The sequence below is a fragment of the Tetrao urogallus genome (genome assembly GCF_951394365.1).
Source record: "Tetrao urogallus genome assembly, chromosome: Z".
Classification (NCBI taxonomy): Eukaryota; Metazoa; Chordata; class Aves; order Galliformes; family Phasianidae; genus Tetrao; species Tetrao urogallus.
The window spans coordinates 55,786,502-55,810,693 of record NC_136816.1 but is presented as its reverse complement, the minus strand read 5'-3'; the positions used below and the strand labels follow the sequence as shown (position 1 = coordinate 55,810,693).

Below are 24,192 nucleotides of genomic sequence, written 5' to 3'. Positions count from 1 at the left end.
AGCAGCAACATATGGAATGAAAAAGAGAAGATGTAATGCATGAATCAGAGCCACAATGATCACATCACTGTTTACTGCAATAAGCAGTGTTGACCTTGGTTATTTCTCAGTACTTCTATCAATTTGTGAACTAGCTTTTGAACTAGTGAGTTTTTTGAGACTGCTATAAGATGCTACATACTATGATTAATTTGTCCAATGTACACAAATAGTATGAATATAAAAAAAAAAAAGCAAAAATGTTGTCACTGAATTTGCAGATACAGAGCAAAAGCGAAGGTCATTGCCATAGAGCAAGCTGAGCTTTTCCCAAATGAACAATGTTTTCCTCATGCCTTCTTCTTTGGAGAGCCCAGCATACATTCTTACCCTTCTTCAATTTTGATTCTTAATCTGGTATCTAGCAATGCTCTATCTGTCTGCATGCAATGTGGTTTTTAGATGTGCAGCTCATATTGCAATAATAAAGCAGTAAGTGAAATTAGTTCAATTTAGGTATATGCATTTGCTTTGGGGATAAATGTAATCAACAATTTCTCTTCTCCACTTTTCTGGCTGACCTTCCAAACTGATTGAAATGTACCAGAGCTTCCATACGCAGAGTGATGTTCTTGATAACACTAGAGGTCTGTGAGCCTCATATTTTCTTATTTTCTTTGGTCTGATCATGTACCCATATGGCAGCCTTATGATTTTTCTGAGGCAAGATCTAGAATTACCTTGAGAAACCACATGGAAATAAATAAAAGAAAAAAAAAATGAAAACATGCAAACAGGCCATTTGCAGATGAGAGACTTTTGGGAAATCTGTCTTTCTTGAGGAACATATAGAGAAGGAATAAGAAAAGCCACATCAGGAATTAGCAGAGTGCTATGGGATGATAGCAGTGACCAATGGAGGAATGATAAACTTTTGCTTAAATCTGCTGTTTTCAAAACACTGCTGAAGAACATTTTGTCATGATGGTATGAATGTCTGCTTCTCACCAACAGCCCTATTTAAGGTGTGTAAGTGACATATGACAAGTATGTTTGAGTTTTATAACTACACCTTCAGCACTAGGATTCTCTACTACAGACACATTACTATCATGCTAAGGTGAAAGCAAAAAAATCTAACATCATTTTTTTTCCCTAATATTTAATTAGTAAACAATAACACAAGAAGTATTATCATTCTAGTAATACATCAGCTTTATTTGTGAAGATAACTTGTAGAATTTTTCAGGAGGAAGTTAGAGAACAGTTGAGGAAGACATAAGAATAGTTATTGAGATTTTGAACAGTTATGAAGATTTTGAGTGATTTTTTCTGAACACTTGAACTCTCAGGGACGGCTATGTAAAGTTTTGAATGTCGCAAAATTTACCATGAGATGTTGCTACATGAAAATGAGATTTTTATATTTCATTATATATTGTCAACGGTTTAAGGGCTGGTTCGGCCCAGTCCCATGACTAGCGGGGAGGAGGATTTCACGAATCCGTGCATCCAGAAAAGGGAAACAGGGGACCCCAAAATAATTAAAAACCGTGGCAACAATCTGAGGAGAAACAAACTAATTTACTAAATACAGTATCAGAATGCAAGATAACACACCATAACATAATATTAAATATAACATAACATTAACATAAATTAATAATTAGAATTGAAGCCAATCAATCAAATACAGTGAGAGAGAGTGTCTGAAAGGTGGAAAGGCCTCTCCATAACACCAAGGTGAGGTGAGGTGAGCAGTCCAGTTGAGCAGCAGGGAGGAGAACCTGACAAAGAAGAGCGCATCGGGTGACCTTGTCAGGGGTTACATCTCCTCTGTGACCGAAAAGCTCCCCGGGGTGTGTAGTTCTCTTCCAGACAGGTGCCCAGAACTGGAGCATTAACAGTTTAACTCCCAGAGCACTACATGGTGTTATGATGTGGAATACCGATAACCAAAAATCACAAAATCATGATATGTATCGAATGGAAAATGGATTAAAATATTTTATCTCTACAGACATGGCAGTTTTCTTTTTAAAATCACTTTCTGATTGTATTGTGCTATTATTCATGAAGTCCTGTGTCTAGCAGGAGGGGAGTTTTAAATAACGATACAATCCATGTAGTAAAAATTGTACAAAACCAACAGCATAAAACTACAGTGCAAATTCCTGATGTGCCATGGAATATGGCGAGTAGAAGAAAAAAATTAGTTTTTAATTCAGTGTCAGCCCACGTCTAATTTTTAAGGTCTAAAACATCTGTCGCATTTTCATTTAAGAACACCTACAGATCAAAAAGAACATGCACATCCTTAGCTCTGTTGTAATTAGAAGAGGCCTTCTCAAATGTATTATATTTCTTGTATCAGACCATTTACCTAGAATCATAAAATCACAGAACGGCTTGGGTTGCAAGGGACCTCAAAGATCACTTAGTTCCAACCCCCCTGCCATGAACCAGATCAGACTGCCTAGGAACCCACCAAGTTTGTTCTTGAATGCCTCCAGGGATGTCACATTCACAGCTTCTTGGGCAGTCTGTGCCTGTGCCCTATCACTCTCTTAGTGAAGAATTTCTTCCTAACATATAGCTTAAACCTCTTCTGAGTCTATTTCCTCTTGTGCTATCACTATCAACCTGCATGAAAAATCAGTCCCCCTCTTGCCTGTAAGCTTCTTTCAGGTGCTGGAAGATTACAGTGAGGTCTCGGAACCTTCTATTCTCTAAGTTAAATAATCCCAAATTCCTCAACTTTTCATCATAGGAGAGGTACTCCAGCACCCTGACCATCTCTGCGTCCCTTTTCTGAAGCTATTCCAACAGCTCCATATCCTTCTTGTGCTGGGGGCCACAGGCCTGGACACAGTAATCCAGATGGGGCCTCACAGAGGCAGAGCAGAGAGAGATAATCCCCTCCCTCTCCCTGCTGCTCACCCTTCTGTTGATGCAGCCCAGAATATCATTGGCCTTCTGGATTGCAAATGCACACTGCTGACTCACAACCTGCTTTTCACCCATTAGGATCCCTAAGTCCTTAGCAGGGCTGCTCACAAGGAGGTCATCCCCCAGTCCATACTCATACCTAGGATTTCTCTGATCCACTGGCTTTATTATGTTCTCAGGGGTGTCCAAGACATCCCTTTCTTCTACTGTATTGACTGCACCACTTGGCTTAGCATCACTGTTTTTCAACGCAGCATAACTTTGTAAATTAAATAGACACTGAACAAACTAGAAAGTCAAAATAAGTTCTTACTGCCTTTAGTATCATAATTCCACCATAAACATGAATGTGATTCAAGGCCAATTTCTCTTATAAAAAATGAAGGGCAAGAGTAAGGTTTTAAACTTATAATGCATTAAAAAAAAAAAAAAAAAAAAAAAAAGTGCTATACTTTTATTCATCCTCTGTTTTTTTTCCTTAGCAGTTCACCAAAAGGGCGTTTTACACCAGAACAGATGCCAACACAAATTGCAACCAAGCAACCAAGCTGTGAGAGACAGTTGCTGCTGTTTAACCTTTTGCCAGTTCCTCTCTGGCTCTGTTCCGTGTGCACTTCTCTACATGCGTTCTGAAGGCCTGCAGGGGCCAAAAGTCATGAATGTCAAGTGGGTTGCTCTGGTTTCAGAGTGGGTCTGAAAGTGGAGACAGGGGAAGCTGTGGGGCTCAGAAGCTGAGGGGCCGTGGCCGGTGGCTCTCAATGAGGTGTCAGCCCTTGTTAGGCATTACTGGCTGGAGTGTGGATTGGGGGATTATTTTTAATAGACAGGCTTTGCTGGGGAAAGAAGAGGCTGTGTGCTAAGGGGTATTTATTGTGATGCTCCCAAGGTGACCTGAAAGCTGTGCGAGAAGGGCAACGTTAAGCCACTGTGGCTTTGCGGCAGTTGCAATCACAAGGAGAAACCCAGGAGGCAGCGTCTCGACTTCGTCTGGCATCAGGGTCATCACTCCGAAACGCTGAACATGCATTGCGCTTTGTTCCACACCGAGACGGAGCACGGGGCAGCGGTGGGGCGGGGACAGAGGGATGCTGCTGTTAGCGCGGCCTTGCTCGGCTTCGAGAGCTGCAGACAGGTGGGGGAGCTGCTCGGCAGCGTCCCGTAAGCTGTTTCACCTGCCAGCAGCGACCCTGCGAGCAGACAGCAGGCGGATAAAGCTATTAGGCTAAAACTTCAGAGCAGCTCAGCCACCATCTGGAGCCACGCAGCAGGAGACAGGTGCGGGAGGCGCAGCCCGCCGGCCTGGCCCGTCGCACCGCGACGCCCCACGCGCGCGACCCCGCAACCGCCGGCAAACGAATCGAGCGCCGTCGGGCAGCCCGTCGGGCAGCCCCTCGGCCGCACCTCGGGCGCCCCCGTGCACGCGGCTCCAGCACCGCCTTCTGCCGAGGCGGGGACGGGCGACTAAGGAAGGCCGCAGCGGCTCTGGTTCTGCCCCCGCCTCCCCGTCAGCCGGTCCCGCTGTGACGCCGCGGCGAAGCGCGCAGGCGCAACGGTGGTCGGCGCCTGTTGTATCCGGCCGGCGCCTTTTTTCTCTCTCCCCCCCCTCTTCCCCCTCCCCGACCCTCCCTCCCTGCTCCCCCGCCGCTCTCCCAGAGCCGCCGCGGTCGCTCTCCCGCCGCTGCTGCGCGCGCCTTGCCCGCGCGCCCGCTCGGCAGCGTCTCCGCTCTCCTCGGCTACCCCATGAAGCGATGGCAGCGGCCAACTTCGGCAAGATCCAGATTGGGATCTACGTGGAGATCAAACGCAGCGATGGTCAGCGCGGCGGGGGGCCGGGAGGGGCCGGGTCGGGCCGGTGGTGCGTCTGCTGCCGCGAGGCTGGGCGGGGAGGGGGCCTCGCGCCGGGCCCATTGTGTGCGCGGGGCCGGGGAGGGGCCGGGCCCGGCGCTGCGGTTGTCAGGGGAGCGGCGGCCGCCGGGCACGGGGAGGCTGCGGCAGCGCGGGGAGGGGCGGCGGACGGGGGGCGCGCGAAGGGGGGAGGGAGGGTGCTGTAGGGGTCCGGGGGAGGGGGCGGGGGTTGGAGGAGAGGAGGAAGGTTCGGGGAGGGGGGGGGGCTTCGGGGAGGGGGCTCTATGATGGAGCTCGGTGATGGAGCTCGGTGATGGAGGCGCGTCGTGCGAAGGGAGAACTTCGCGTTCGCTCTGTCGTGGCGGCTGTGGGCTCAGAAAATGACAATGCGGCGTGCGCTGGAATAAATGCCTTTGGACGCTTCCGTCTCCTGATGGAAGGCCTGGCGGTATTATTTCGGATACGATTAAAATATAAGGGAAGTGCCAGCTCTTTGTGCCCGTGGATGGCTGCTTCTCTGCTGCGACCCGGTGCTGCTCTGGCCGCAGCTCGCGTGGGACCGGCTGGAAGCCCGTGTGAATGAAGGGTGCTGTGCCACGCTGAGGTGCCGGGTCGTGGCCTCTGCCAGAATGGGGAAGCGCGTTGCTCGTGCCTTTGGCTCTGTGGTGTGAGTGGGAGTGTGTCATCCATTCCCAGCCTCATGAGGTCTGAGACCTCCTAGCACAGGGTGGGGTTCTGCTGCCTTCTTCTGGAAGAGTTTTATTCTCTCCCATGTTCAGGAGCTTGATAACAGCCAGATGTTTTGAAGAGAAGATTCAGAGGTGGTCAGCGTGGTTTCATGAGGCAGAAACAAGCAGCAAGCCTTTGTGCGGCTTGTCTTTCCCATCTCCCATAGTACAGTTCAACCCTACCAAAAAAATCAAATGCTCAGTTGTTAGCTGGATGTGGTATTGCGCCAAACCCTCAATTTGTGCTCGATGGCTTGTGTTTCAAGTGAAGAATCTGATAATTCCAAAAGTGATTTGCATAATGCCCGCAGAGTTCAGGAGGCTTCAGAAAACTCCATTGTAGCAACTTGTGCTACTGTTTTTTGAGGCCTGTGTCCATTTTTTTTTTTACATGTTACTGGCTGTTTTGGATGTCTTCTCGAAAATAAGGCATGACAGTGCTCCAGTGTTTTTTCTTTTGTACTCTTCAGATTTCTGCTCACTTATGAAGCCAGAAGCGTGAACATTAACTCTTGAATGTAATAATGCTAAATTTTCATTCCTATTAAGAAATCACATGTTTTGCTGTATCACTTAAATATGAGATGCAATGTGTTAAATATTACCCATCAGTAGCAGAGTAGGGGGACAGCGTCTCAGCAGTTATTTCATCATAGCACTGTAGGGTTTTGAGTATTTGCACTAGCGTGCTCCCTGTGTGAGCAGCCACACTGCAGAGTTGTACTGGGGTTAGCAGCTCCTGGTTGTTGCAGTGTTTGCTTGTCTTCCGTGGGACTGATGGTAGAGATGTTCATGGGGCATAGGGAGGAACATAGAGACAAATACTGAAAGAACAGATCACACTAGATTGCATGTAGGTGGCTTTGGTGTTCAGAAGGTAGGTTATTAGCAAGCTGGGCTGTGGTTGCACAGGCAATCAAGATTGATCTAGCTGCTTCTGACAAAGAGAGTGTGCTTCTGCCAGTTCTGTTGTTCTTACTGGCTGTCTCATTCATTGTCTCCAATATCTTTTTTTCCCTGATATAATGTATTAATCGCATTAATTTAGTGGATTTTTGAATCTGATAGTTTTCTACAGGATTGGGGAATTTAGATTACTGTCAGATGATCTGTGACCTCAAAAATATCAGAAAATGCATGACTGGGACAAAGAGAAAGTGTGAAGTATGATGTTCTTCATTAAAAGTGAGTTACTGGGACCCGCCAAACCCAGAACTGTGTTCCATGTAGCATCAGGGCGTGATATCATATGAGCTACACAAGGTTGAAGGCACAGTTAAAATTCTTACAGAAATTTTCTGCGGAAGCATTAAATTGGTCAGTCCGGGCATTTTTTCCCATACTGTCTTACCTTAAAGAATTCAATTTCCTTAAAACTAAATTTATATTTTGAGAAATAAATTTTTAAAAATTACACTTATGCTTGTTTGCTGAATAAAAGTGTTGGGTTTTTTTTTGTTGTTGTTTGTTTGTTTAGTAATGGACTTGTTTTGAGAAGTATATATTTTTTTCCCATCTTTCCATCAGCTACACTGAATGGTTTTTAGAATCCAGATAATGCTTTATTAATTCCATTATTTTTCTCTAAATAATAGTGAGAGCTAAGAGAATAGTTTGATTTTTTTTTTTTTTTTCAAAAACATCACACTTAAAACTTATCATTCTTCACTACAACAGTATTGCAAACAATATATGAACAATAAGTGTGAGAATGAGACCAGAACCTTCTAGAAGGAAAGTTATATATTGTCATTTTGATAAGCTCCAATTAGGTTTAAGTGTTTCACAGGAGACTTCTTATGTCTGAATAGAAAATAGATGTACAAATGGAAGGCATTATTGCAACTTATGGCCAAAAATGCATGAAAACCAGTATTTGGATAAAACCCAGCATTTTCAAGAACTGACGCTACGGAACTGCTTGCTGTGTATCTGTTTTTTCTCAGTTGGATAAACATTGGTATAAAAGTTGTCTAGAGTTACAGGTAATGTTTCCAGTTACTATTGCATGGGATAACTTATGTTCTCGTAATGTAATACAAATCAAGTTGTCAGCTATTTGAGCTTTTTATAATCACTTCTGATACTGAAGTTTGTTACATATTTCAGTACAATTTGTGGATGTTACTTGAAATATGCTTTGATAATCTGCTTTGGAAATGGGAGAGAGCTTGTTCATTTTAGCTTGTGAACTGCCAGCAGTAACTGTGGATCCGGTCATGAAAAATGTGCTTATACATTGAAGAGCTGGAGTGTGGGCTGTATGGGTGTTTTTCCCTGTCCAGAGGTGCTTATTTTTGAGGTCTAAAAACAGACATTTGTCTGGTGATGACTTTCCTTTAAAAAATAATAACCAACTGCTTCAGAAGTGAGCTTATACCCATGTATCCTCACTTCTTATGCATTATCCATGTTATCTTGTGCGAAGATCTATACAATTATGTGGAGAAAGAATAACTTGCATTTATTATTTTTCCTTAAGTTCAGCATTTGATGAAATAGGATAAATCTGTTTTATGCCCTGCAGACCGTTGGAAAGTTGATTGGTATTTTTCATTTACTTTTCCAGTCCAATTGTGTTCAGTCTGTTTCTTCCTCAGGCTGTTCCTATTCTCTCTTGTCTCTGCAAATCTGAAATGCTACCTAGAACAGAGGAATGAATTATGTAATTGCTCATTTGAGAAGGGGGGAGGATGCAGTGGTGTTCTCACAGTGTCAGAAATAATGTGGCAGAGAAGAGAAAGGACCTTCTTGTAAGGGAAGAGTAACTGAAGACTGGATAGAACCTCTAGGAAAAGGAATGTGCTATAAGAAAGAAAGATCATGAGCTTGTGGTGGTTTGTTTTTGTTGTTTTTTTTTTCGTTGTTGTTTTTTGTTTTTGTTTTTTTTGTCTTAATAAAAGCAGTAGGAGAACTGTCAGTTTTTGGAAGAGAAAACTTGAAACTGGGAAAAGAGCAGGAACCAGGAATGGTTGTCATTTGGAACTTATTACCAGAAGACGTGAATGCTGGAAGAATAGCATAATTTTAAGGAGAATGTTGGTATAGATGGTGGGAGTATCCAGTTCTGTACCACAGCCTAAAGAAACACCAAAATCACAGGCAGGCATAAGAGGCACTTTATGTCCTACCTATCTGTAGTTTAAATAACCTCTAATAGATGGGAGGCAGGAAGAAATCTTGTCTTGATGACTATTATTTTGTAATCATCTGCTTTGGATTTTCTGTCATGTATATCTGAACACCTGAAACTGATGATCGTGGTCAAAGAAAATCCAGTTAGTCCAGAAAGTTACTGGCAGCTGCTCTGTCCTTAACCTTGCCAAAACATGGAGACTGTTCTGCCTTCAGATACAAAGGCTACTAAATAAGGGTAAGAGCTACGATTTCTGTTGTTGTTTCTAAAGCCCAATTTCCACGACATGGGTTTGTCAGTGTCTACACAATCCTCTGTGTTTTTGGGTAATCTGGTATGATGATCTTGACCTTTATGTGCAGCTCCCAGTAGCAACAACAATTTTATAGAAGGTATAATACCGCTATAAAAATTCTGTTCAGGCTTGGGTAGTCACCCTATCTCAGAGTTTCCGAAAGATAGGTTTAAGTGGTAATGTGCTTTTTACTCTTTCCTTTGGTGACATGTATCAGTTATTTCACTGTGATTAAGTCTTTTTTTGTTAGCACATTTAAATCATTTGACTCAATTACCTAATCCCCATGTAAGCCATGCTGACACAATGTTTTATTGTCCTTCCCTAGTGGTCAGATCACACACAGGGCTTCAAGTTTGCTATTGTTGGTAGGGCTAGAGGGTCTGACCTTCAGACTTCTTTATCCTGTTCAGTTTCTCATTTTATTGCACCCAGACTTTCTGGGGATGGTTGCTACCAAAGTGTTGATCAGGAGGATGTGTTAAGTTTGCCATGTTCTTTGTAAAATCACTCTTAAGTGTTTGGCTTTTAATATGCAGTAAGTGGATATCCGTTGTAATTTGAAGATTTTCACATATTTATGTAGGTCTTCTATGTGTTGTATAAATAGTTCTTGGATGACAGGAGTTGAAATCCTAATCTTCAAAGAACCTTCTTGTCTTTTTGTTCTGTGTTTAACACAGAGCTGTATATGGCTGCTTGGATTACACAGCTTATACAGCACGGTTTTATTCCTCCCTTCCATTATGTTACAGGGGAATCCTGTCTTCCATTTCTGTTCAGTAGTATTGTGCTTTGCCCCCACTTGCTATAGTAGCCTGTTGCAGGGACCCAGTTTTACTCCTGTTTTCTTCTTACAGCTTTATGAACTGAAGTCTTTGTTATTACATGGTCTCATGACAACATGGCATCAAGCATGGCCTTATGCCTTGATGAGGTGAGAAGAGATGATGACTCATTGGAAAGAGGTCATGCCTGAGCGAGAACTGTTGCTGTTGCCAAAGTTATAAAAGATGAATTACCCCTTGAGTTCTTCTAATGTACCTAGTTATTCAATGACTATAAAAAAAAAGTTGAACAGTGTGAAGTATTTATTAGGGGAGCTCCTTTCCTGAAGCACAAAATTGAGCAGCGTTTTTGTTGGGTTGATCTGTGGCATGTGCCATCTAGATTATTTATTTATTTTGGTGCTTGAGAGTAACGGAATGGAAGAAGTTCATTTCATTGCTTATTTTCTAATAACTTCTTCCTTTGTAGGCAATTATTGCTTACATCATCAACGTGATTTTATCTTTTTGAACTTTTCTCCCAGTGTATTGTTTGTTCTGTACTCTTTCCATGCTGTATATCTGGGATCTTGACATCAGGAGTAGCATTGTGTTGCCAGCCCACTGTCAGCACTAAAATAGTGTTCACTATAAATGTACATTACAGAGTAAAAGAATCCACTGCCTTTTAGATAAATGTAAGGTTTAGGGTTAGGTTTTCAGAGTTAAGTTAAATTTCCAATGTAACGCAAAGTTAAGATACAGAAGTCTGCAGCAAGGGTTCCCGAGCACTCTGAATTTTGTTCAGTAGTGAGAAGGTGCAGTAAGCAGACTGTATGGTCAATCATGATGAGATTTGAAATTTAATATAGTTTTTGAGAAAACGTCTGCTTTTGATATTTCTCATCATTTAATCATATAATTTCTCATCATGTCACTGTGCTATACTTAATGTTGTCTGGACATACAGGTGCTTTCGGTATGTATTTCCAGATTTAGGGTGAAAGATTCTGATAGAACTGGAATTTTTTGTAATAAAGTTTAAGACTTTTAGATACTTATCTAAATTAAGCTTGTTGCAGTGATTTGGACTATGGATGTGAATCCACGTTCGGCTGGTTGATTCTGGGCTTTTCTGCCCACCATGTCAGTGTTAGTTTTTCATTAAATGTATGGGGTGAAGGGAGGATAGGGAAATAAAACTATGTCAGTCCTGATGTAAGTTGTCATACACTGCTATTGGTTATATCTGTGAACCTGTTCATACTGCATTTGTTCTGATGTGTGCTATTTCTTCTTTTTTTGTCCTTGTTCCTTTCCATAGAACATTCACAGTTGCTATATTCTTGTTTCAATTTTTTTTTCATTTTTACTCCAAGAATTAAAAAGGCTATAGCTTGTTATGGTGTTCCAAATATAGGGATAGACAGATGGTTGAGATGATTTTCCTGTAACTATGACCTCTGCAAAGGGATGCTTTGAATTCTATAGGAAGTATGTAGCTATAAAATGGTACTGACTGTGTCTGATACCCTGGAAATGTGTTTTGTTCTATTCCTGAAAGTATCACGATAAACAAGTCAATTGTTGGCTTAGAAAATCCATAAGCCATTGATTTAATAGAAGCTGGTGAAGAAATATCTGTCCTAATAAATACTTCTTTAAAGTAAAACCACTGTTGGAGGCAGAGTATGGGGCTACTGGTTCTTGTACTTTGCTACTCTCTTCTGTGCCTTATTCTCCATGAGGAAAAATAGCTGACTTAGATAGGGAGGATGTAAGGAAGACTGTATTGCCATTTCTCTGGTGGAGAGAGTTATGCAGAATTCATTGCTAAATATTTAAAGCTAGATTTTTATATCTGTTAGACAAATAGTGATAGTGCATAGTCAATTAGTGATAATGCAAGTAAAGAATTGCATTGGAATTACCTTTCCTAGGAAAGGGAATTAATTTATCAGATATATGCTTTTATTTATTTATGTCTGTGGTGACAGGAATTGTTTACATGAACAGAGCATCCCTAGAAGACATTTGATTGCTACTGCAGTCTAAATTCAGTTCTTCTTTTATGTCACTATGAACCCAAGTTAATTTTAGAATTGCTTAGAGTATAGGAGTAAGTTATTAGAGTTGTTAGAGATAACTTTGCATAACTGTGCTTCTAACCAGAACTTTAACTGACATTTTCAAACAGGTAAATTGTAATTAAGCTGTTTCTTTTCAAGCATGTTTGTTTTTTCTCTGTAGTTTTCTTTATTTGTAGAGGCTCAGAGTCTGATCTTATATTTGAATCTTCAAAAGAGTGAGGGAAATTAGTACTTAAAGTCTTGAATATAATCAGGGAACTTTTTGTTCTTTATTCAAATAATACTGCTTTCAGTGCAGCTTATTGTGTTTACACAGTGGTGTGCTGGCTGCATCAGGTATATTCAGGCAAATTTCAGGTTTCCCATATTCATAGAGGGAAAAGTCTGCTTGTTCTTTGCCGCTCATGCTGTACTTGCAACACTGATAATCCCAGGACACTGTAAAATGCAATTGTGAAATCCCAAGCAGAAATAAAATAACGTCAAGTATAAAACATATTGCATATAGCAGAAAATCTTTGGCCTTGGCTGCATTATTGGCAGTGGGATCATCATGCCTTTCATTTAGAAGGATACTATTTTGCTTTCAAGTTATCATTAATTTCATAGACACTTTAGTTAAGTGCAAATTTGAATTTATCATGGCTTCTATCAGGCTTTGAAAGCTCTGTGCAATCCCATACGTGAGTATTGTCATTGTCTTCCTTTCCTGGCCAGCTAGTAATTAGCAATTCCTAGTAAGTTAGGAATTGCCTTCAGTGGTAGAACCCACCAAGTAAGTATGTAAGTAGAGGGAGGTAGAGTGAGTTTTTTTTATATAAAGCTTTGTGTTTAGAAGCATACTTAAGCCTTATTTCTGGCTCTAGATGAGGTAAACAGAAATTAATTTCGTCTGAAAAGCAGATGCATGCTTTGATTTCTACAAAACTCCAAGTTACTGATTAAGTTTTTGTTTTATTCACATATTCTCTGTACCGTATGTGTGAATTAAATTCCCGAGTTTATCTTGATAGTTTAATGGAATAAGGAATTCAGGTGATGATGAACGGGATGAACGTAAATCCCAACCAGATGATTTTTAAGACACAATAAGCTTTCATCAAACCACTCAGAAGAATTAAAATATTACTCAAAGATCCCTTAATGGTCTGATATTGAAATCCTATAACCATTCTATGGTGAGACAAAACACAGACTTTAAATGTGTATGAAATGTAAGGCTTCTGCCTTTTAATTGGGGGCAATGTTTGACAGCTCTGAAATAAACTAAGTAGTAATAAATATTCATACTTGGTATAATACTGCAAAATAAGAGGAGGAAAAAAGCTTTATTTGATTGGTTAGATCAAAAAAGGAAAATAGTACTGAGTGAAAGCATCTGTAAGGGATGTTGCTAGAGATCCTTGTGATGCAAGAAGCTATTGTTTCTATGCAGCTATTGTCAGCTTCAGAGAAAACAAAATCATGAAAAGGAGGTCTCTGCCATTCATTTAAGCAACAAACAAAATGAAGAAGGGGGAAGGGAGGGAGAAAAGGGCCAAGTCATCTCAGTCTTTTGGCAGAGAGTATTCACCACTCTGTTTTGATCTACCACGATCTTAAATTCTTTTGTAGAAAAGCTGGAAAACTTCTGCAACCACTAAAACTCAGTGCTGTTCTAAAGAGAGACTTGACTGAATCTGCCTTTGTTCCTGCATACTATAACTGTCTTGGAACAAAAAGGACTTTGACCTGTAAAAATACACAGTTAAAGACTGGAGTGGTAGTTTCAGAAGCAGTTTTAAAAGATTTCAAGGAAGCTGTCTGCAAAGTTGTTTCAAATAACTCCAAGGAATTGCTGACTAAATATGCAAGATATCAAATTATGTTTAGTCTTAAAAAAATAAAAACACAAGACATCGAACTATAAGAAGACATTAAATTATTCTTACAACTACAGTTTGTTATTCTGACAGAAATGATGCAAATGTCATTACCAGTGACTGAAGGAAAACCTTCACTTACACAGAAAAAAAAAAAAGAGTTACAGGACAGAAAATACAAGAATGTCATATGCTAATGTCTTACTTATCTTTTGAATGATATTTACAACTCTAATTACTTCCTCAAAACTGAGAATTGCGGAGGGCTCAAATAGGGCAGGAGGGTAACTAGTGGGAGTTGTAAAACCTTGTGTGAATATTGGAAATTAGTGGTTCTATTTGTTTGTTTTGGTTTGGGCTTTTCTTACAGTTTGGAAAAGAGACTGCTTTGTGAAAGTAAGATTGCTCTATGGAAAGTAAAGGATAACTTTTCTTCTAAACAACGCTTTAGTGAAATTGGAGAGTTGGACGTTTGTTTCTTTTTTTTAGAAGCTCATTAAATGTTTCTGTCTTTTCGGAATGTTGTTTCTCACCTTTAACTAAGCTAATCAGTGTTGTAACAAATGTCCCAGTGGAGCACACTGATGGTTCATCTAGCATGCTGGCAGCAGGTGAGGTTATTCATGAAAATCAGGCCAGTATTGCTGCTGACTGCACTATGGTGCCTTTGTCTTTCATAGATTCATAGAATGGCTTGGATTGAAAGGATGCAAAAGATCAGCCAGTTCCAACCCCCTGCCACAGGCCGGGCCACTAACCTCCAGGTCTGGTACTAGACCTGGTTGCCAAGGGCTCCATCCAACCCGGCCTTGAACGCCTCCAGGGATGTAGTGTCCACAGCCTTTCTGGGTGGCCTGTTTCAGACAGATCTTCTCACCGCTCTCATTAAAACATTACCCCATCATCCAATCTTGAGTTCAAAACCATTCCCCCTAGTCCTGTCGCCGTCTATCCTTGTAAAAAGTTGATTCCATTCCTGTTTATGATCTCCTTTTAAATATCGGAAGGTTGCAATGAGGTCTCCTCGCAGCCATCTCTTCTCCAGGCTGAATAAGCCCAGTTCCCTCAGCCTGTCTTTGTACTGGAGGTGCTCCAGCCCTCTGATCATCTTTCCCTTGTATCAAAAGTTTTATATTTGGTATGTTAGAAAGTCCAGTTCTGTACAGTCTTGCTAAATGCTTGCTTATGGACCTACTGTTAGTGGGCTTATCGAATACCCTTCTGAAGGAACTTATACTGCCTGACTCATAAATCTCTTGTGGAAGCGAGATCCAGAAATTCACTGCTTTTTCACAAACTCACAAATGCGTTACTGCTGTCATCTGCCTGAAATTTGAATAGAGTGCTCCTAATTCTAGTGTTTGGTGAGTCTGTGATTTGGTAACTGTTTGCACGTATTTTATCTTTTCTGGTCATAAAGCTTAACCAAATCTACTTGTGGCCTTTTCCTCACAGGTGAGTGGCCTCAGGTGCTTTGACTTCTGCTTTCTTTGGTTCTCTTCATCTTTTTATCTCTCTCTAATTCTGCTGCGTGATTTTTTTTGAGTTGTGAAGATTAATGCAAACAGTAGTTAAAATGTGGAGACAGCAAGGATTTATTGTAATTTCATAGTGACACTTTGTTTTACTCTCTAGGTTCTTGAAGATGGTCTGTCTTACTGGCTTTTGTTGTTGGAGCTACCTATTGAATCAGTGATTTTAGAAAACTGTTAACTAATATCTGAGGGGATCTTTTACTTGAGTTACAACTTCTAGGAATGGTTTCAGCACTGTTTACCCCCCAAATTAGATTTTTCTCTTGATGCCTACTTCTGTTTTGAAGCTCTCTGCCACCTTTTTTGTGCAGTGGTTTTTTTTATATTTTTTATTTTTTTAGTTCCTCACTATTGTGGCGTCTGACTACCCAAAAATCTGTCTTTCCAAATGGTAATACCTCAGGCCTAGTATAATTTGGAGTCAGGTTGGAAGATAATATGCAAGTTTTTAGCTAAGGTTTTTAGAATATCTGTATTATAAAGGAAAGTGTCACCTTCTCTGGCTTCCCAGAATGACAAATTGGCTGAGAAAGGACCTGAACTGAATCATTTTGGCTACTGTTGCCTGATGAGCCCTTCTGTGTTTTAGTAGGCATCAAACTTCCATCTTTTCTTGAATATCCCAGGACAACTGGCATATGCTCATTTTCTAAAAGCATTTTAGTGAGAGGCTACAGTGCAGTATTTTCTCTATTTTTGTACAGGTCAGAGTGAACTGCCGTAAAAAATTAAGTAGGTGTAGGGTCCTTAGGCATGCTGCACAGACTGCTGAAGTGTACCTATACAAGCATTTCAGTTCATATCAAGATTGAAGCTTGTCCATCATTTTCTTCTGAATTTCAGTAGAATGTTTTGTAAAGTCATTTGGAAAATCATTTAAAAATGATTAAGAGAAAGTTTAGTACTAAAGGTGTAGTGTGTTTAAGAAAGGTGTTGATGGTGAACTTAATGATTTCTATTTAGCAGGGTACCTTCTGGGGTCTGTTTTGGAACTGGCTGGCTGGTTTTTCTTCCATCCATTGTAGTTGTTCATTCCTAGTTATAACACAAAAAGTAACATTGTTCTTGGAAAACTTCATTACTATGCTAGAGTGAAAGCATCAACTCTGTGGAGATTTATGTCGTGGGAACAATATGAAACATGAAATAAACTGGGCTAGAACACAATGGCACAAAGTAATCATATGTTTACTATGAAGTAGGAGTTCAAAAACAGCAGGATCTAGTTAATCAACAAACAACTGTGGACCACCAGTGTGAAGTGGCAAAGAAGTGAATGGAATTTCAGAATTGCTGTAATTTGGCAGTGCGTATAATTTGGCAATGTGGAGTTGTATGTCGGCTGTTGCACATCATCTCAGTTGCCAGTGATGAAGAAGGAGATATTTGGATTGAAACAAATACAGGTGTCTTTTATGCTATTCCAGTACAGGTGTCTATATACTAGTTATGAAAGAAAGAGTAGTAAATGGCTGTGACCATGTGTAATCTAGAAAAAAGTTTATGTATGTTGACAGTGAGGTGCTAGTCCAACTTTCTGGGATGAATAACAGAGGCAATGGCCTAATATTGTAAAAGTGACACGTGTTCTTCTTATTAAAGGGTTTTATATAGGAGTTATGGTAATATGCATTAGATTTGATTGGACTGGTGCTTCCTTCCTAGTTATATGTAAGTTATATGGTAAACTTGGCTGTTCTCTAAGGTAATAGGTTGACTGGCATGGTACAGTAGAAATAACTGCTTGATAAATATTTAGATATGAGTGCATCTGTTAGCTGTTGTGATGTGATGCTTCTTTATGAATCAAGCAGCGTGAGGAACAAGTCTTCTGACTCCTGACGCTGGCACATATGGAAGCAATATGGAGCTATAGCTTCCAAGTTCTACAGCAGTGAGTTCCTTTTTCAGTCTTTTGTAAAGATAATGTCATGACAGCCATTGATTTCACTGGCAATGAAAGCTTCTGAAAGTAAATAAAAGCAGGATATGAGAAGTTCACTAATATGAAATAGTGTACTTTGAAATGAACCTACAAGAGTGCTGACTCCACACCTGACCTGGACCTGTATTGAGGAGAAATGAAAAATACAATGCTTTGCTAGCTGGTGAAGCCACAAACTGCTTTAAATGTAAAGGGAAATCTTAGAGATCATCGTGGAAGCAGAAAAAACAATAGTGAATTGTAGAGTGGAAAGACTGAAGAAGAAAGAACTATTGGAGTAACACGAAGTTGAGAGGACAGTTGAAAGACGCAGCCCTTGGAAATGCTTATGGAGGAGGTGTGGTAATGAAAGCAATTAACAAACTCAGCTAGACTGAGCAAGTAGAACTGCGGTTGAATTGGTAGGAATGGAAAGAGTTATCGATCTTGAATACAAGGAGGACTAAAAAGTGCTTGTGTTTTGTTGTGCTCTTTGTATTTTGAAGCTAAAGTTCAGTGGCATGTGAGCTTTGTGTTTTTTGTTTTTTTTAATTTTTCCTCTTCATCTGTCTGAGAATTGTCAGTAAGATCCATGACCTTCTAGTGCAGGGAGAGACATGGTAAGCACTGACAAAACTAACAGGTACTCTACCACAGTTGATATCACTGGAGACATCTCAACTGGAATTCTATTCTTCCTTAGAATTTTTCCTGGAAGATTTCAATAGATACTGCTAGGCAAAGAACTATTGTTTTTTTTCCTCTCAGAGTTCTCTAAGCAGCAAAGTCCTTCCACCAGAATTCTCTGCACTGGAGCCTACAGCACAAGTGAGAGCTTTCTAGATTACAGTAAAGCTGTATACAGTGCTTCTTGATTCACGACTTCACATCTGAACATACAATAAATGTGTTTTGTATATAACTTGGATGTATATTCTCTTTAAAAAAAAGTGAAAGAAATTCTATTTTTGGCAATTTTAATTTTTGAATATCAAGTGGCAGAGAGTGTCAGTAAAACTCGTCCAGATGTCTGTGTGATAACACCGTGTTAGTCCTTTGTAAATATGATTAGGAAAATCACGGCTGTTTCACAAATGGCCACAATAGTCCCAGAAGTGATGGGTAGCAGTGGTCATTAAGTTGTACTGTACCTTTGTATTAAACTATCGAACACTTACTACTGATGCACATAAAAAACTTCACTTAGCTGACCCGATCACTGTCTGAGCTAATGTAACACATTTGTGTTTCCAAAAAGTGGCAGTTACAGAGGATGTAACGTAAGCCCTGAGTTTCCTTTCCAGAGCATTGGATCTCTTGACATGATCATAGCCTGAGCAAGGTAGTAATAATTGCCTGGTTTTGAGCTGACAAATCTTAAACAATTGTTCTGTAATGGTAGGGTGTTTGAAGTCTTGCTGCTGTTTTGGGAGGAAGGAATGAGAAATCTCTAGAAATCATGAAGTTTTCCTTTCTGTAGCCTGATTGAGAGCATGTACTTAGTTGTAACCTTTAGATCTCTTAAGATTTCTAAAGCTTTCTAAACTTCTGCATAAGAAGTACAAATGCAGTTTCATTTTAGGCCACTTCACTCTAATTATTTGGGAGGGTGGGGAAGGCTGTGGCCTTTCTCCAGCCTTATTTCTTAAGTTACTTAAGAAAGCAAAGAATTGTTTATGTGCTGACCAATGCCTTAGCGCAGGCATTTAATTTAGAAAATATAATTTAGAAAATGCCAGGTCATGTTTACAGCTGGTAACTTGAGTTTCTGAAAAGTAACAGAAATACAAAAAGGGTATGAATTTAGTATTGTAATTGATCACAACTTCAGAGTTGTGGCAGTTTCAGAAGGTTTTGCAGATGGAAAATGCTGAGTTTTCTCAGAGGTAAAGATCTAAATATAGCTTGGTGTTTGCTACGAAGCAATAGCTGGTATTGCTACCTATAATGAGGATTTGTTAAAATGTCTGATTTACCTAAAACATTTTTCTGCATCGGTGACTATTACAATATGAATATTTTGTTATTTCTGCAGATAATTTTTGCTTTCTTTACTTCTTCTGAGTGGAGAGTTGATGTTTTTCACTTGCATTGATAAGGGTGAGGATATTGTAATGTGTATTTTGTGGCTCCATATGTGTTTAGTCTTACTTTTGCAGTGTTGTTTTCTGTGTGCTCTGGCTTTACAGTCTGACACAACTTATTTACACAAACAACACCCTTTTCAAATAACTTACCAGTTTTGAATTCAGTAGCGGTGTAACTGTGTCCCACAGAAATGTTCTGCCTGTGGTGTGAATTCTAATCACAGAATCATTAACATTTGGAGAAGATCTCTAGGACTATCTCATCCAGCTGTCAATCCATCACCACCATGGCCATTAAACCATGTCCCTCAGTGCCACAGATGCCTTTTTCTTGAACACTTCCGGCGATGTGACTCCACCACATCCCTGGGCAGCCTGTTTGAATGCATTACCACTCTTTCATAGAAGAAATTTTCCCTCACATCCAACCTAAATCTCCTTGGCAAAACTTAGGACCATTCCCTCTCATCTATCACTAGTTATCTGGGAGAAGAGACTAACTCCCACCTCATCACAACCTCCTTTCAGATAACTGTGGAGAGCAGTCAAGTCTCCCCTGAGCTCTTCTCTCCTGACTAAGTAATCCCATCTCCCTCAGCCATTCATCACAAGATCTGTGCACCAAACCCCTCAACAGCTTTGCTGCCCTTCTCTGGGCATGCTCCAGGGCCTCCATGTCTTTGCTGTAGTGAGGGACCCGAAACTGAGCATGGTAGTTGAGTTAGGGACACACCAGTGCTGAGTACAAGGTGACAATTACCTCTGTGGTCCTGCTAATTACACTATTTTTGATACAAGCCAGGATGCCATTGGCCTTATTGGCCACCTGGGTACACTGCTGGCTCATGTTCAGGCTAGTGTTGAGCAGCACTCTCAGATCCTTTTCCTTCTTGCAGCTTGGCAACCACTCTATAGCCATGGCTATTGGAAAGGCTGTTGTGGCCAAGGTGCAGGATTTGGCAATTCGTCCTCTTGAAGCTCATACAGTTGACCTCAGCCCAAGTGATTGAGCCTGTCCAGATCCCTTTGAATGGCCTTTCTACTCTCAGAAGATGATCAACACTTCCTCACAGCTCAGTGTCATCTGCAAACTTGCCAAGAATTTTCTCAAATGTGTCCATATGGATCATCAATATAGATGGTAGCAGTGTTGGCCTCAGTACTGATCTCTGAGGAACACCAATGATGATCTATTGCCAGCTGGATTTAATTTAAACCACCACCACTCTGGATGTCCTGTCCATGCAGCCAGTTTTTTTACCCAGTGAAGACTGTACATATCTAAGTCATGATCTGCCAAACACATGTGTAGAGGAACTGGAAATCAGGTGAAGAATCAGTGCATCACCTCTGTCCCTGGACTTTCTTCTTTTGTTTTTGAGATGTCTGCGAACATATATATATATATATATATATATATATATATATATATATATTACTATACATTACTATATATATTATATATTTATATATATATATATATATAAAATCATATATATCATGTGTATATATATATATATATATAAAATCATGTGCTTTTTGTTTAATCATAACATGCATTCATGTTTGCGTGAACATGTTTACATTTCAGATTTTCATATCAGCTGTAGAAAATACACCAAAAATGGGAGATGTTGTCTTCAGCCGTATACTGCAGATTGATTTGGCTCCTGTACTCTTAGCATTTGCAGCTTGGTCTTGCTTTACATGCTAGGCAAGGTTTATGCCAGCCTAATTAGTTGCTTGCATTCCTGAGTTTCACAGCTGCTGTATTCAGCTGTGTACTAGAAAAATATAAAGGAATACTGTTTGCAGAGAGCAAGAGGCAATTGTAAAGATGTAAATGTGCTTTGTGGCGGTTCAGTAACATGTAAACTTTTAATAACATATGAAGAATCTCAGGGAACAAATTGTATGGGTACAATGCCAGTTTAAACATTGTAGTATATACATTTTCTGTTTAAGCCAAGAATATTTGGAAGTTGGACATAACATTTTTGTTTGTTTTATTTTTTGTTTTGTTTTAGTTCAGTCCTGACTGTCTTGGCCAGGGAGTGGATGAAGTCTGGCATAGAGATGGAAGAGTTATTGTGGTTCTTTTGTTATGGCATGTTGGCTTACTGTGCTTGTGAGAGGATTTAGTATTTTCTATTCATTCACCAGCCTACTTTGATCTCTTTTCACTTGCTATGGCAAAGATTAAACCTTTAAAAAAGATTAATTGTTACTTATTCTGTATTGAAAATAATCAGACAAGGAACGGGCAATGTGATATCTTTGTGATTAATGCAGTGTCACAGGTTTCAGCTGTGAACAAAATGTATAAAACCTGGTGACATGCTAATGAATATTGTAATATTTTATGCTATATGTTTCACTAACTTTATATCTTTCACAAATCAGTTTTCCTTTGACAGCTGGGCCTTCCCTTAAGAAAAAAAATTATATTTATTTAAACTTGTTAGGTCTTGCCATTTCCCTTGCTGATGAAAAGTTTTCTGTGTCCTTGCAGTAAGCTGTTTGTTCCCGCACTGCAGGAAAAGAAGTGGGCTGTATTTCTATTTTGCTGGCAAATCAGAGAACTCATTAAAACAGTTCTACAACAGAGTGTTCTTGAAGAAAATTAAGTCACTAACAGTTATTTACTAGCTGCAGAAAAATTAACAGACAAGTATACTGAAAATGTTCAACAAGGAAAATTTGCACAGAAATGTTCATCCGCAGAGAATTTACAAAGAAGTGCAGAACTTTTCTGCTGAGTGAGTGTGCTTCAGCATGGTCACCAGCAGAATTAGGACGTGGTCCTGAGGGCAGGATGTACTTGCACAACATTGTTTGGGTGTTGAAAAAACGAGAAACATCAGTGTGTGACAAGGGCGGCATGGCTGTGTTCCTGCTCATGTGCCTGCTTTTGCAAAAACCATGCTGATATGCACAGAGGAAAGTGAAGACTGTGCTCTTCATGCATATTGCTTGTTGTGTTGAATGAACATGGTGTAAACATGGCAGTGAGAGTGTTACCATTTACTTCCTCTCTGTGAGCAACTTAAACTGCCAGTATTGCCATGTGAGAATCTAGACCTTGCCTTCATGTGCATGTGAGTGCTGCTGGGACATGCATGGGAGTGCTGCTCAAGAATCACAAACAGCAGTGTTTGTTAAATAATAAATAAATTATATATGGTTCAGAGACATGAAAACTAGCAAAGGAAAGGAGCCAAAGAGGGAGACTTTTTTTTTTTTTTTTTTTTTTTTTTTTTTTTTTTTTAAATAATAAATTAACTACTACTCAACATCCTTAAGTGGAGAATTGAATCTTATGCTTGGGGCAAGTACAAGTGCAGAGTTTAGAAGTGGTTATGTAATGTAACGTTCACTGTGAGGTAAATGCTGCAAATGTGAAAGCACTGCTGCCTGGAGTGCCAGCTGCTGCATGCATCCCTCCATTTGCTTTGCTTTTGTCTGAGTTGTATTCAGTCCATCCCTCTGAATGCTACATCAGACTGCAAAGATCTACTGGTACCTTCCTGACACTTGCAGTATTTCTTTTTTGCCTAGGTATACCTGGCTGTGAATGATTAGGCAGCCTTTACAACAAAAGAAGTGCTAAAAACATACATCTGTTACTTGTGCTATTAGGTGAGATAACTTGAGATACCATTTAACATTTTTCTTCCTTTCTTTCCCTCAGCGGTCCCTAAAAGACTTAGAATGTATAAAAAAAACTTGCTTTAAAAGACTACCAAATTATGTCTGAGATAGCTAAACCAGAATTTTAAGCAACATATGGAGAGAAAACATGGGTGAGTTTGGGGGCTGGGAGTTTTAGTAAAGGAGAACTACAGAATTGTTTATGTTGACAAAGACCTTCAACTGTTAACCTGAGCCATGAAGTCCCATTACTAAAATGTGTCCTTAGTGCCACATCTACAGGTCTCTTAGTCTTTGCCAGGGATGAAGACTCTACTGTTTCCCTAAGCAGCCTGTTCTGGTGCTTAGCCACCGTTTCCATGAAGAAAATCTTCCCAGTATCCAATCTCAGCCGCCTCTGCTGCAACTTGAGACCACTTCCTTGTGTGATATCACTTTTCACTTCAGAAAAGAATCTGGTGTTCAACTCACTGCAGTCTTGTTTCTCGGAGTTGCAGAGAGCAATGAGGTCTCCCCTCCTTTTCTCCAGAAAAGACAACCCCAGTTCCCTCAGCTGCCTCTTGTAGGTTTTGTTTTCCAGTTCTTTCAGCAGATTCGTTACATTTCTCTGAGTGAGTCCCAGCACCTCCATATTCTATTTGTAGCGGGGGGCCCAAAACTGACTACAGCACTTCTGGTGTGTTCTGTCACACCAGACTGAGTACAGAGGGACAATCACATCCCTAGACCTGCTGGCCATATAATTTCTGATGCAGTTTAGTAAAGCATTGCCCTCTTGGCTACCTTGGCACTCAGCTGGCTTGTGTTTAGATGACTGTTGTCTGTCATGCCCATCATTTTCTGCTGGGCAGCTTTCCAACTGGTCTTCCCCAAGCCTGCATCACTGCATGGGGCTGTTACCACCCGAGAGTAGTGCCTGGCTTTTACCCTAGTTGAATGCTGTATAGCCATATATACCATATAGCTGGGTGCAGCCTTGGTGCTGCCTAATCAGCTCCTTCCTACACTCCAGCACATGAAAACATGTGCCCAGCTTGACGTTGTCTGCAGACTTACTGAGGGTTCTTTCTATCCCCCATCAAGTCATTGATAGAAACATTAAACAGAACTGGACCTAGTACTGAGTCCTAGGAAACACCACGGACGGCCTGCCAGCTGGATTTAACTCTTTTCACTAAGGCTCATTAAGACTGGCTTCCCAACCTATTCTTTACCCAATAGACAGTAATCAGTCCAAGTTATTAATGGTCAGTTTATCAAGAATATGTGAAGTGGAAGAGACCTAAGCAGTGACAGATAGCTTCCAAGGGCCAAGGTGGGTTTCATATTTAACAGTGGAAGCCT

At 40.4% G+C, this 24,192-nt stretch overlaps 1 protein-coding gene across 2 annotated transcripts in view; it reads left to right on the top strand.

The window, feature by feature from the left end:
* Positions 1-4,676: 4,676 nt before the first annotated feature.
* KIF2A (kinesin family member 2A) overlaps positions 4,677-24,192 on the top strand; it is a gene marked incomplete at both ends in the record, with an annotated part of 51,157 nt that continues 31,641 nt past the window's right edge. For both annotated transcript variants that reach the window (XM_079548901.1, XM_079548900.1), the window contains one exon: positions 4,677-4,740. In XM_079548901.1, the coding sequence (XP_079405027.1) occupies positions 4,677-4,740 (64 nt within the window). The remainder of the gene's footprint in view (positions 4,741-24,192) is intronic.